General features: G+C 35.5%; 1 protein-coding gene across 2 annotated transcripts in view; it reads right to left on the bottom strand.

Annotated features, from left to right (window-relative positions):
• Positions 1-14,389, bottom strand: part of fras1 (Fraser extracellular matrix complex subunit 1) — a 266,684-nt gene that overhangs the window by 184,893 nt on the left and 67,402 nt on the right. For both annotated transcript variants that reach the window (XM_023343256.1, XM_023343255.1), the window contains exon 3: positions 893-1,000. In XM_023343256.1, the coding sequence (XP_023199024.1) occupies positions 893-1,000 (108 nt within the window). The remainder of the gene's footprint in view (positions 1-892; positions 1,001-14,389) is intronic.

Genomic DNA, 14,389 nt, shown 5'->3' on the forward strand with positions numbered 1-14,389 from the left:
AATACACTATCATTACAGCAGGTGTTCATTAACCTTAACAAGAATTTAAATGATTACCAATGAGGGAAAAATTGTTTTTTGGTTTGTAAAGGTTGGTGACCCCTGGTCTAATCCTTTAAATCAATCAAGATACAAAATTGTAAAGATTCTTTTTAAAAACATGATAATAAAATTAACTGATGAAGTACAAGAATAAATAAATAAAACTATTTCTCTAGAAGAATAGCACACTGCAAAACCATAAAGTCTTACTAAGTATTTTAGTCTAGTTTCCAGACAGATTATTTAACTTATAACTTGGAAAAAATGTCATATTATAAGTGAAATAATCTGACAGTAGAAGTTTTAATCTATATTAATGAATTACTGGCTTAAGACAAGGTCCTATATCTTTCTAAAAAGGTACTTATAAGTTAGTTATATCTAATTTCAGGTGTACTAAAATATTTGCACTGGAAACTGGACCAAAAATATTTAAGATATTGTGTTTTTGCAGAGCAGTATCTGAAATCTTGTCTTTACAAACAAAGAAATCCAACACAGACTTGAGACGTCCTCTGTCAAAGAAACGCCTTCGAAGACGTTTTTAAAGTCTGGAGAACCACTTGAAATATTACAAGATCGTCTGCTTTTATGTAAGAATGGGATGATTGAAGACTTTTGGACAGTACTTCATGCATCAAGGCCACTAGCAGTTAAAAGAAGCACAAAGTTAATCATTTGCTAGCTCTAAAAAGGAACTTAAAAAGATTGAAGGAGATTTCTTGAGACATTTAGATAATGTCTGTCTTCCAAATGCATCACAGAATAGATGACTTCATAACTTCAAGACATTTTTTTGTTCTTTTTAAACAAACAACAATGGAAAAGCATGTGGGTTTTAAGTGCTCACCCTTTGGAAGTCACACTGGGGGTTTGGGCAGTGGACGGGCCTGCAGATGGAAACGTCGCTGTAGCAGGTACACTCCTGACACGCCTCGGGCCGCCATGATGTGTTGTTCTGTAGAGACAAACATGAAAACAACTATTAATCAACTTATTATTATTTGTGAAGGCAAGGAGCTTTTCTTCTTTAAACTGAAGCTCTTGAGGAATGTTGCAGCGAGAAAAACACTTTTGGCAGTAGTAATATTTCTAATGTGGCTTTTGACAATAGAGCTTCACAATCTATTGTACTTTTCCTGGAATAGTAAGTTGTTTCTCCACCATTAACACATTTAGCAGTACAAGGGGTTGATTGACAGCGTTAAGACACACCTCCTGGCTCTGATTGGTTGCTTTTAGCCAGGAGTGGTGCATTTTTGCACATGAAGTAGCTCAGTATCTTAGGGAGAACATGGAGGAGCTCGATTTTTTCACAGATTATCTGTATCATATTATACTGTCACAACATAGTGACAGTTTTAACTGAATGTAAAAATATGTATATTTCATAAAAAAGTTACATACTTAAAGAGCAAAACATTGTTAATTCCAGCTTCACGTTGGGTAAATCTGCTTTATTTGGATTGAAAAACCTTAAAGCTACAGTAGATAACTTTTAGAAAAAAACATGTCATTCATATTTTTTGTTAAAATTATCATTATGTTGTGACAAAATGTATTTTTAAGTACACAGATCAGTCAGAAACAGCCAATCAGGGCAAGGGGGAGGGTCTTAACGCTGTCAATCACTCTCACGTATGCACCTACTCACATCCTCTCTGCTACGCTACAACTGGTTCACTCCAACATAGCCTGTTGTGAATGCTAAGGCTAGTTAGCATAGCCATCAACAATGGCGGATAAACAGTTTTTACGTAACAGTAAGTTGTTTCTCCGACATCAGCACATTTAGCAATACACAAGGTTGATTGACAGCGCTAAGACACACCTCCTGGCTCTAATTGGTTGGTTTGCAATTGTTTTGCATTTTTCAGATACACTCTCCCAACATAGCGACAGTTTTATCAATGTTTATAATTATAATTTTTTAATTAAAAAGAACAAGATTCCTGCTTCAAGCAGAGTAAAACTGCATTATCGCTGTTAAGTGTCGCAGTCAGTGAGACACAGAGACAAACCAAAGAGGCAGAGTATGCAGATATCTGCTCTGCTCACTTTAACATGCCTGCTGGTCGCAGTAGCTCATCCCACCTGGCTGACAATGTCTTATGAGTAGCTTAAAGCCAAAACTAAATCAATATTCCAGTGCCTGCATATGCTGAAATATATCATCACTCAGACCATGAATCTGATTCAGAAGAAAGATTAATGCCCCACTCATGAAAGGAATATTCTGAGGCTCATGCGCCGTGGCGTTCGTGTCTGTTCATGGCTTTGCTCCACAGGACTAAAGCAGATCCGTTAAAGGACATATGGCTTTAACCTCGAGGCTTAACATTTACAAACGGAAATGTGAAAGGGTCAAAAACGCCTGCAAACAAACACCAGCAGGGAAGAGGAAACTACCAGCGGGATTATTTGTTTTCACTGGTCGACGGCAAATCCCTTAAGTCTTAAAGTTGGAGCTCAGCAGCCTGACTGCATCAGAAAACCCAGACGATAAGTTAATGAAAAATAAACAGAACCTCGACAAAACAGAAAAACTAGTGTAGATAGACACAAAGGTCGATTTGGTAACTATACACTTAATTTCAGACTTTTAAAGTCCAATAAAAAGTTCTGCAAAGTTCCTCTCAAAAATAAAAATAAGAAAAACTGAGAATCTGACAGAGAAAAAACAAAGTCAGGTTTTATTTAAAACAGAACCTGGAAGAGAAATGATTTCAGAATACAAAACACAAAAACCAGATAGGCGCAGTCCATAAGTTTACAGTCATATAGTTTTAACAAATAAATAATGTTCAGTTCTCCCACTTTGAGTTTGAGTAAATATGTTCCTTCACAGTTTTGTGTATTGTTACCTTGTGCAGTTACATCTTGTTGAGCATTTGACCTTTCACCTAATTTACTGAATTAAACTGAACTGCATTTAATTACACAGAACTGAGTTGCATTGTATTCTACTAAAATTAACTAGGAGCTGAAACGATTAAACTGATTAATCGTGATTAATCAATTTTTGAAGTAATTGTCAACTAATTTAGTAATTGATTAGTTGTTAACCAAGTATACAGACTAAAAAAGGCTAAATAAAAACATACTTAGAACAATAATCAAGCTAAGCTGTACAAAAATATATATAAATATAAACATATTTATATCTTGGTTTTAGCCGAGCCTGGTTTAAAATAATCTCCCATTAAGCACATTTTGCTACACTTTACTGATGCAAAGTCAAGCATAAAGTGCTGAGCCTTTCACATGTTGGTGTTAAAAATATCAAAGTATCAAATGATTAGACATGCTTTGTTTTGAATTTAGGCAATTAACAGTTTATCTCTTTATTTGAGAAAGAAATTGAATTGTCTATTTGCCTCTTTTAATGCATTTTAGTGAAAAACAAGATTGATTGGCAGCGCTAAGCCCCACCTCCTGGCTCTGATTGGTTCTTTTTGTTCGGGAGCGGTGCATTTGATCAACAATATGATAATAATAGCTCAGGGAAGAGAGAGGAGATTGATCTTTTCACAGATTATCTGTCTCATATTATACAGTCACAACATGGTGACAGTTTTAAAAAAACATTCTTCGACATCCTAAAACCATCAACTGTTTTCTCCTGGTATTCTCTGAGGTTATCCTGACAGGATATTAAATAACAGGTGCTATTGTTTATTAACTTAATTAGCTTGTTTACCTGGAAAAAAAAATCTGAATTATTTTTGTTTGGACTGTGTGTCCCACACAGCTGTGATGAGTGTGCATCCATCCATCAACATAAAGCACAGGACAGATAGCCGCATGCTGCTTAATTGGGTTATTTTGAGCTTACACATCCAGAGTCAGCAGTTTGCCCCACATAACCAGCACATGGGGGTCTTAGTCATTATTAGGGGAAGATATGCAGCCCTGAATCACAGCAGGAGGCTTTTTTGGCAGCACAGCTGGCTAATTGAGGTAATAAACTATGACAGAAACCAACAAAGCAGCATCACATAACAGTTTGGGGCCATTAGGAGGTCTTAGACAAGCAATGTATCAGCCGCAACATGAAAACAACTTGCTTAATACTGTGACAGTCCCCACTGAACAAGGAGCACTAAACTCTACAGAGTTTTTACAAAAACTGCAAGGTTAACGTTATTTTTCCACTGATCTTGCTTCTTAAAGAGACAGTGGCCCAATTTCAAGGAGATAAATTAGAAAGTAAAATTTCTTTTTAAGTCATGTTTGATATGTGCATAATTTTTATAACAACTGAAGTCAAGATTTTATAGCACTTGATTGTGCTATAAAATGGCACAAGATGCCTGAGAAATACATAATATTTCTCTAACATGTTTAACTGTGACTTTCCAGGTATGGCTCTGACCAGATGTATTATGATGTTTTATTTGAGTTCTCTGCATTAAAGACCTCTGTGAATGGTTTTATTATCTCTGGACAGACAGAATATTTAAACCAACTTCTAATCTGGCAGATTCAGAAAAATTAGAAGAAATCAAACAAAACCAGATCCTGCTTCAGATTCTGTCAGCCTTTGATTTTTGCAAGTAGACTGATTTAGTTTGTGGGTGGTTTTGTGTTTATTATGGTTTCAGCTTAGGTTTCATTCTTTAGGATTTTAGATTTTAAGAGTATCTTTTTGCAGTTTAGTCTACTTTCTGTTTTTAGAGCAACTCCAGTCCTTCAGAGCTACCATCCTGCAACTTTTAGATGGATTCCTTCTCCAACGCACCTAAATCAGAGGATTGGCTCATTACCAGACTTCTGCAGAGCTGACTGACAGCTGGTGAGAATATTCAGCTTTTTGATTCAAGTGAGTTGGAGCAACAATGCATCTAAAAGTTGCAGGATGGTAACTCTTAGTTGGACATTAGTGACCAGTAGTTGGAGTCTCTGGTGGAAATTCATACAAACAGGCAGCAGCGCTAATCATCAGGCGACTCTGCAGACTGTAGCTCCAAGCACAACTTATTAAATTAAGAAATTTAAAAGCTGAGGCAAAGGTTTCAGATAGCACCGTCTTTTGAAACTTTACATGACTTTCCTGAGCCAAACTTTCTGATCCCCCAGCAGCAGCTTGAATATTTGTAAAAATATGGCATTAGGCTGACAAAACGTATAAAATAAACTAATTACCCCGTTTCCCTTCAGGAGTTTCAGCTACAGTTTTTTGCAATTTGAAGGTAAAATCGGCTCATTATAAAATATCCTAAATTAGGTCGTGGTGTCACTGGGGTTAATAATAAGCCAGAGAACAAGTTGATATGTGGTCAGAAATAATGTTTCCTGTTATGGCTCCCTGACGGTCTTTCATGTCTCCCTTAATAGAGGCGAGTAAAATTAGCAGAGCTGCAAATGTATGTAACTGACTGGGCAGTCTCACAGCTTACAGTGAATTTCAGTTCAGTTTTCAGCAAGAAAACATTTCAATTCTGAGCTGAGCATAGTCAGAATTGGGTCTTTTTATTCCAAAATTGGCTTTTAACCTCTGCTCAGTTCCACCACTGATTCCTCAACAGTTGATAAAAACTTCAGGCCCTCAGATATTGTATTTATGTTTAAATAAATACTTAAATACAATAAAGCTGTTGGGGGAGCGGGAGGGGAGAGACAGAGAGACAGTAAAAGGAAGTGCTGCATTAAAAGACGTCAGCCCTTCAAAGTAAGAACCTGATTATAAACATCTCTGTATTTAAAGAATTTTCAACAGTCAAACAAAACCTCAACACAGATGTCGAACTTTATTCAACTGAAAGTTCACAAAAAACTGCCAAGTAAATTAGCGCTGTAGAATTTAAGAGAATATAAATTTAATGTAGAACTTAAATCTAAAACTTACTTTAGAGGAAGCCAAGTACAATAAACGTTTTCTATTGTTTTATGGTTTTGGTTGTAAGTGGTGTTTATTTAGTTTTGTTATTTGTGGTTATCTTGTTTCATTTGGGGTATCTAAAATGTCTTCCAGTGTTGTGTTCTTTACAAAATTAAAGTTTATTTATGTTTCAAATGGTGAACTTGCTTTATTTTGGCACTATCAATACGGCGTCCTCAAGTCGATTCTGTCCGGATTAACACAGAAAGAGGAGAGGACTCAGTCAGCGCGACGCAGATTCAATTAAAATCCAATCAGGAAGAAAACGGCAGAGCCAAACACTAACCAGCCTCTGTTTTGTTTAGCTGTCAGGTACAATGGTCGGACTTTCTCATTTAGAGCAGGGAAGTGTGAAGGAAAGCAGCACGCCAAGCGAGCGAAACAGAATTTGGTCACAATTGGACGAGGTGCTGATAAAAACCGAAGCTATTACTGAGGCAAACTCAATCTGGAGACACAAAGTGACTAAAGAGCTCTGCAGCCGGCCGAGACGCTTCAGAAAGCAGGAATAACACTCTCCTCTGGGGAAACGTCTGTCAATACAGCCTTCCATACGACGCAGAGCTCAATGAAGCCTCGCTTTATAACAGCAGGAATAATTCATGTTATTATGTCAGCAGCTATTTTCAGCCTTACACTTCTTTTTTGACAGCGAAACAAGACAGTGTGAAGCTCAGAGTCATGGAAGTAAAGATTTGAAACTGACTCATAGTGACCTTTCAGTGGCTTTTAAAATTAAATTTAATCCTTTAAGGTTTAACAGCGATGAATTCACAAGCGCTCCATATAAATACAAATATGCTACGGAAAAGGACTAGGGAAGAATTCAGACTTCTTTTCTGAGGTCAAATTCAAAATTCTGAAATTAAAATGAGAATTCTGAGAAAAAAGTCAAAATTCTGAAATTTAAGAATTCTGAGAAAAGAAAGTGGAAATTCTTTTTTTCATTGTACTTATTCTTCTATATCTAACATGTAAAACATTAAAGGACAAGTTCAAGCAAAGACTTCATTTAAAAGATGCTACATACGGAACGCCAAACTCTGTCACAGGAAATGACAACGTTCTGGCGAACTGCCAGGCGGCCACTCCCCCATGCTGCACCTTTCTGCTCGTTAGTGATGAGAACCAGGTGGACTCAATCTCCTAGCAACCAGAGAGTCCAGGTACTTTTGGTGTGACTGACCTGTCACTCCTGTTAGAAAAAGTGCCACAGCACGAGAAGCAAACGGTGCTGGTAGCACAAGTAAATTTGTTTTCTGCAAGCTGTGAAGGACGGCCGGTAAGCCTCACAGCGCTGTCGCTCATTTCCTGAATCTCGTTGGAGCAGCACATGGACTCTGATTGATTGTTATATCTAATAGTTTTAATCTTATTGAAGTCAAGCTAGTACGTTTTTTAAAAAGAAGAAAAAAGAAATACACTTGATGTTTATTGTTTATGGTAGAAAGTGAAAATGAATAAATGTTGAATAGAATTTTAACTATAAAAATATATTTAACAAAATGTTGATAAATATGGTAATTTATTTATTGGTGTTGAATTTTACTATAAAATATTTGCTATTTATTATACTTTTGGAATAATTGGTTTAAAGGGGTGGAAATCTGTTTATTTCACAGTGTTTATCTTGTTAATTTCAAAATGTAATAGATGTTTCTGTTTCTTGTTAGGCTAAAAACTATGGTGACCATCATACAAAAACAAAGATGGATCAGCTAAATTGAAGGCTCTTTGAGTGAAATCCAGTTAAGTTTTACCCCTTTCGCACAGTAACCTGACAAAACTAGACAGATAAAATGGTCCAATTTAATGAAATATTTGTCATTTTGCAAAAAGTTCTAAAAAAAATAATTTTATCTGAGCTAATTTAATAACTGAAAATGTTTGTTATTCTACTGGTAAACCTGCAGATCTCCATGAGAGAGAGGGTTTATCTATTTGCATTAGGAAGAGGAACGGATTTTACTATTTTTGCTGCTTTTAAAAGCCACATGTGAACAGTCATAATTAAAGCTGTGCACTCTTAGCTGAACCAGCCAGAATGCACATTAGCTCTGGGCTTGAACAGGTTTTTTCAGGCAAAAAAAAAATCCATAAATCCTTTATTCTACCTCTACATTGAAATTCAACCAAAAACAAGTCAAGTCATCTAAAACTGTCACAATCTCATCCCAAATAAATTTAGGTTTAAATTAAATGCTCAACAAAGTTACACTTCTACAGCTTAAACTACCAATCACTAAGTCTTCACACAGTGACTTTGTGTGTTATCTGTCATCTGGACGTAGCAGTTTTGCAGCAACCAATAAATGTTGATGTGCAGCGGGAGCTTTGTGTCTGCTCAGCCTCATGGTTAGCAATGTTATTCCAAGAGCCACTCTGAGAGTTTAAAAGTTGTCCCTCAGCTCAAACGATTCAACATCGCTGCCTCTGGTTCAATTAAAGGGCCGGCTGGAAGGACATGACGAATGAGTGGCTGATCGCCGGGCGCCCACCGCCCATAAATCCAGCTGTCGCCATGACGCCGCTTTCGCTCCTGCAGCCAAATATCAAGTAATGGGTTCTAGATCATCAAACAGACGGGCAGAGTAAGAGAGGCTCACGCTGAAGCAATGCAGACCTGTGTGACCGACCGAATTAATCAATTCAGCAGAAGAATGCTTCACTAATAACTTTTCATTTTATCCCCAACTACAGACTCGAGTTGCATAAGAATGCTTTGAACTTTCCAAACTTCTGGGTTATTTGGAGGAGGCAGATAACAGAATCCAGAAACCAGTCAGACATGTCAAATAATATGAATAACAAAAGGGTCAAATACAGATGAAGGTACAAAGGCATATTAGGGGTAAATTAAAAAAAAAAAACTTGCAACATTTCTCAGTTTCAAAAGTAGAACATTTTCTAGAAAAAAACTCAAATTTTTTAGATTAATCTCAGAAATCATTGAGAAAAAAATTGGATATTTGTGAGCTTGAAAAGTTTTTTTTCTCCTTCAGATGAATGTACTATAGCATATCAGACAAAAACAAAAAAAACTAAAATTTGGACAATTTCCTAGAAAAAGTTGTTTGAAAACTTGAATATTTGCTACAAAAAAATTAAATTTGGTGATTAATTTTGGGAGTCTTTGAGAAAAAAAAGTTCATCTCACTTTGTTCCTTGTTTCTTGAAACTGAGTTTCAAATATTTTAAACTTCTGAAACTCAGAAATTTCCAGGCTTATTTCTAGAAAATGTATGCAAATCTGAAATTTCTGAGTTTTTTCTAGGAAATTTTTGACTTTTCAAACTCAGAAATTGTATGAGAATACTTTGAGCTTTCAAAACTTTTATTTGAGGAGGCAGACAATAGAATCAAACAGACAGCCATCACTACACCCAGATTTCGGGCCTGATCTCTGGTTTCTAGCTGTAATAACTGACACTATGCTGAATCTCGATCGTTCATCTTCAGGTCCAAAGATAATAACTGCAGTTTTGTTTCTGTTCAGCCGGAGAAAGTGAAGAAACATCCAAACGTCAGATGGGATTTTAAAGTGAAGAGAGCTTAAAAAAAGAATAAAATTACAGCAGTGGAGCAGAAGATGAACAAAACACAACTGAAACTAAATCACAAAGTAAAATCTGCAATGAAACAAAAGCTTTTATCTTTTATTTTGTTTGGTTTAACGTCTTATTAAGCAGCAAAACTTGTTACCACAAAAACATACCATTGCAAAAACATAAAAACTTATTTTCAAACTCTTGGTGCACTGGAAATAAGACAAAACTAACAAGTGAAAGAATAGAAATAATCTGCCAATATAACTTGTACTTATCAAGATATTTGCGCTAGAAACTAGGCCAAAAATACTTGGTAAGGTTTTGTGTTTTTGCAGTGGAATCTTGGAACAGAAGAACTGATTTCATAAAAAACAAATGTAAATAATTCAAACATGCAGATTGCTGTACAAACCTTCTTTTCTGTTTTCACTCTTCTAAATAATAAATCTTTGCGTGTTTTTGGTTTTGGTAAAAGTCATGTTCGTTGCTCGCGCGGTAACTGGGGATCTGAGGCTGAGCAGGTTTTTTTTTAAATCACAGTTTTCTGTCCCAGGGAATGCCGACAGTGCAGTTTCACTGAAAGATTGATGACTAGTCGTTTCCTGACCGTTTCTTTCACTTTACAGACTTTATGTTGATTAAACTGTTTTAGCTTTGGGATATAGAAATATAGATGCATTTTTTTAGAGCTTGGATAAAGTTTCTTGTTACTCCAGATCTAGAGGAAGGAAAGGTGAAAAGGTCAGAGGATGTCCTGTTGGTAGAATTACAGGCTTCTACTGAAATAATTTGTGGTCTGAATTACAATGCATCATTTAACAACCCTTCCTCTTAAAAAACATCTTTCTTTCCAGAATGAGAAAGTACGCTGCTTTAAGTCCTTGTAAAACAGACATATTTTGGCAAATCAATTGTTGTTTTGTTTATTTCTATTCAGCCTCTGTTACACTGTGAGCATAGCAAATGAAGCATGGCCTGATTCCCTCTAAAATGTTTCTAAAACAGTTATTGCGGAGGGACTCAGGAGACGCTACAGACCATGCTGCATCTCAAACTAACTATGACAAATGGAAAAGATTAGTTTTCTTTTTCCAGCATTTATTATCTGTTTGAGCCAGACTTCTGCAACTATGAAGGAATTTATGTTTTTATCAAGAAATGATAAAGGAAAATGGGAACCAAACATAAAGTAATCTAAAAAGATAGGAAGAAGCAATGGGAGAGAAACCCTGGTTGACACTCCAAAAACTTACCAAGTAATTAATATTGTTACTGGAAACTAGTCTCTAAAATATCTCAGTACATTTGAAATAAAACTAAACTAACTGAGAAGTAACTTGTCAGCAACGTAAATGAGTTTATTACGTAAACAGTTATTGAATATTGATTAAAAACTACAAGTTCTACTTCAGATTTCTTCGTTTATAACACAGGAATAATGTATCGTTATCTTGTCGTTTTAGCAATAAGCTGATGTTTTTTAGTATCTGTAAAATGAGTAAGGTTCAAAAACCTTACGAGTCAGCAGGAACTACCCCTTCACCTAGCAACCCCAGCAGAGTTCTGCCCGTTACCTAGCAACCCAAACGGAATTCCAGCGCATTGGTCAGTTTCCCACAATTCAAGAATGTAGTGAATTTGTGAAATAAAGTCTTCATAAAACATTTATTTATTTAGGTACAAGACAAAGTTTTTGTTCTTTAACAAGTTTATTTTTGTCTAAATGAAGACAATAAATCCCAAAAGAGTTTTAAAAATAATATCTACCTGTCATTTAAAACAGCAACTGTGCAAGACCTTGTTTACATTTGCGGAGTACCTTTCTACAAAAATTTGACTGCTTTATTAAAATATCGTCTATTTAGTATATTACTGAAGACTTAAAAACAAAAGACTGCTCTCAATTTGACATTTTTGACTGTAATGACAAAAAGTTTGGACACCCCTGGTTTAACCTAACAATTATCATCTAATTCAAAATGTTTTACACTCTCTGTGTCATAACTTCTATTATTTTGAAATATAAAAACAATTCCAGTTGCTCATAAATAGTTTTTAAGCTAAGAAATGAGATTGTGCTGCTGATGATCTGGGAGGAACACTTTTCTCTAATTTCTAAATATCTGTGCATGTTAAAAGCTTTTTCTGATGCTGAAGTGATTATAAGTCAGTTTTACAGTGTAGTAATATAATTCATTTCCTGGTAGATCTCAGGAATTTAATCCCTCTTTTCTGCCACACAAGGCTTTGTCAGCAAAATCCATTTAAACTTTGTGACAAATGCACCATTCCAATGAAATTAGTGACTCTAGGTAAATAATAAAGTATGCAAGCTGTACTTTATACTTTATACTTTATGTAACTACTTTATAGTTACTTTAATAACTATCAGTTATTGTTTTATTACTGACAATTATGGCTGTTGATTTTGGGATGGGAGTCTCTTTATCTCACACTCAGCTGCTGAGCAACGCTGCCGCAGCTTCTCTCCCTTTTATGACCGCCACAGTGAAATTGCACACAATGTGTCAATGACAGTTCCAGGAAAATATATTTTGGTGAAAAAACCTTCGGGGTGTTATATTAGAAAACACTTTTTGTCCACAGTGACGTTGCATTTGCAGGAAGCAACCCTACAGCGAGAAATCCAACAGCTGCCAAAGACTCAATAAGCATCACCACTAAACTGAAATAAACTGTTGAAATAAATCAGTGTTTGTGTAACGGATGCATGTAATATGTAAGTTTTATTTTCTGCATTAAATAACAGAGGTAGATTAACATTTAGATCATATTATAACCAGATAAGCAGATGCTCTATGAAAATTCATCTCAACGTTTACACTAGGAAGAAACTAAATCAGAGGTATCACTGCACAAACACAAAATATTACCAAGTATTTGTGTAGTTTCTAGGGCAAATATCTCAGGATTCTTGAAATAAGACATAATTAACTTGTAAGTTCATTTTCAGCAAGATATAATTCCCTAAAATTGATGGAAAAAGTGCTACCACTGGTGGATTATTTAACTTATAACAAGAATTGTGCCCATCTTACAAGAGAAATTAGCACATCAATATTAGGGCATTACTTAAAATAAGCTCTTATATTTTGCTGAAAATGTATTTATGAGTTAGTTTTGTCTTATTTCAAGTGTCCACTACAACAATGTATGAGGACCATTTTATTAAAAAATGAGTATATTTCCACCAGAAATGTCATTAATCCCAGAAATGTTCTAGAAAATTCCTGAGCTCCCAAAGTCAAAAATTTGCAAGAAAAAATTGTTTTTGCGATTGATGTTAGAAATTTTCTAGAAAAAAACCTGGAAATCGCTGAGAAACAAAAGTTGAAAATTTGTGAGAAAAAACTATTTTAAGATTAGTCTCAGACATTTTCTACAAAAAACAAGAACATTTCTGAATTCCAAAAGTCAAAAATATGACAGAAGATTGAGAGTAATTTCATAGATTTTCTAGAAAAACATTTTATGTGCTTGTGAAGTGGCTACTGTCACTCAGAAATTTTCAAGTATTTTTCTAGAAATTTTGACTTTCGGAGCTTAGAAATGTTTACAATTTTTCTAGATAATTTCTGAGCTTAATCTCAAAATTTCCAATTTTATGGCATAAATTTACTCCTTTTTTCCATCTCCAATGGCCCTAACACATCATTGTAGTTCTGAGATATTGGCACTAGAAACTAGACCAAATATACTCGGTAAGATGTTAATTTGTTCAAAGTTTGGAGAAAGAGTGAAAAAGTTTTGTCCAGATCTCATTTTATGCAACTACCGTTTGAATTTAAACACCTGCTATAAACTGCTGAAAAGGATTAATGTGTCACTGCAACATAAAATAACCTGAAATACATTCTGAGACTTTATCATCAGTCGCCTCCTTCATTCACTTCCACAAGCACTTTTCCAGGTTGTTTAGTGAACTAATCATGCTGCCACATTTTGTGTAATTGGTCATTTAAGTGCCGTTTGAGGAGGAATTTCTGCCTAATTTGTCCCTCCTGCCAGGTTCTAAAAGCTGCAAAGCATTCTTTTTATGACTGAGAAGTAAGCGCATCAATTTAGAAAGCTGCATGCGATAAAAGAAACTCGTTCAGCGGCTGCGTCCGCTCTGAGAAATATGATGCCATGAGTTCAGGAAGCAGCAGATGATGAAAACTAAATCTAAAGCTCATAAAACAGAAGTAAGAATTTTGCACGTCGCTTCTTGTGGCATAATCCCAGCAGACCAAGCGGCCCGGCGACGTATTGATCGCCATGACGGCTCGTCCCGACCGAAACCCGACACGGGAACCAACGCGCTCTGCCGTCTGCAGCTGCGCACCATCATCAGCTTCAATAACGCGTTGAAAGACGCAACAAAAGCAACAAAATGCCATTTGGAGGAAGGAAGAGAGAGAGAGAGACACAAACAGCTGCAGGAAGCAAACAGAAACATTTCCACAATCAAAACAGACACAACAAAAACTCCAGATTTGTATTTGTTGAAGTTAATTGGCTTCATCTGCATTAATTGGTGTAAACAAAACCCACTGCACTGCAAAAACGCAAAGTCTTACCAAGTAGTTTAGGTCCAGTTGTAATGCAAATATCTTAGTAAACTTGAAATAAGACAAAATTAACTCAGAAGAAACTTTTCAACAAAGATGGTTTGAGTCAATTATTCCTTAGTTTTGGTGAAAAAGTTCTTGTTCCATTGGCAGATTGTTTCACTTATAACATTGAAAAAATGTCTTGTTGTAAGTGAAATAATCTGCCAATAGAACAAGAAGTTTTTCATCAATATTAAGGAATTATTGATTTAAAACAAAATCCTTTATGCTGCTTATGTTAGTTTTGTCTGATTTCCAGTTTATTAACATATTTGTGCTAGAAAGACCAAAAATACATGGTGTGT

Source organism: Xiphophorus maculatus, chromosome 12 (genome assembly GCF_002775205.1).
Source record: "Xiphophorus maculatus strain JP 163 A chromosome 12, X_maculatus-5.0-male, whole genome shotgun sequence".
Classification (NCBI taxonomy): Eukaryota; Metazoa; Chordata; class Actinopteri; order Cyprinodontiformes; family Poeciliidae; genus Xiphophorus; species Xiphophorus maculatus.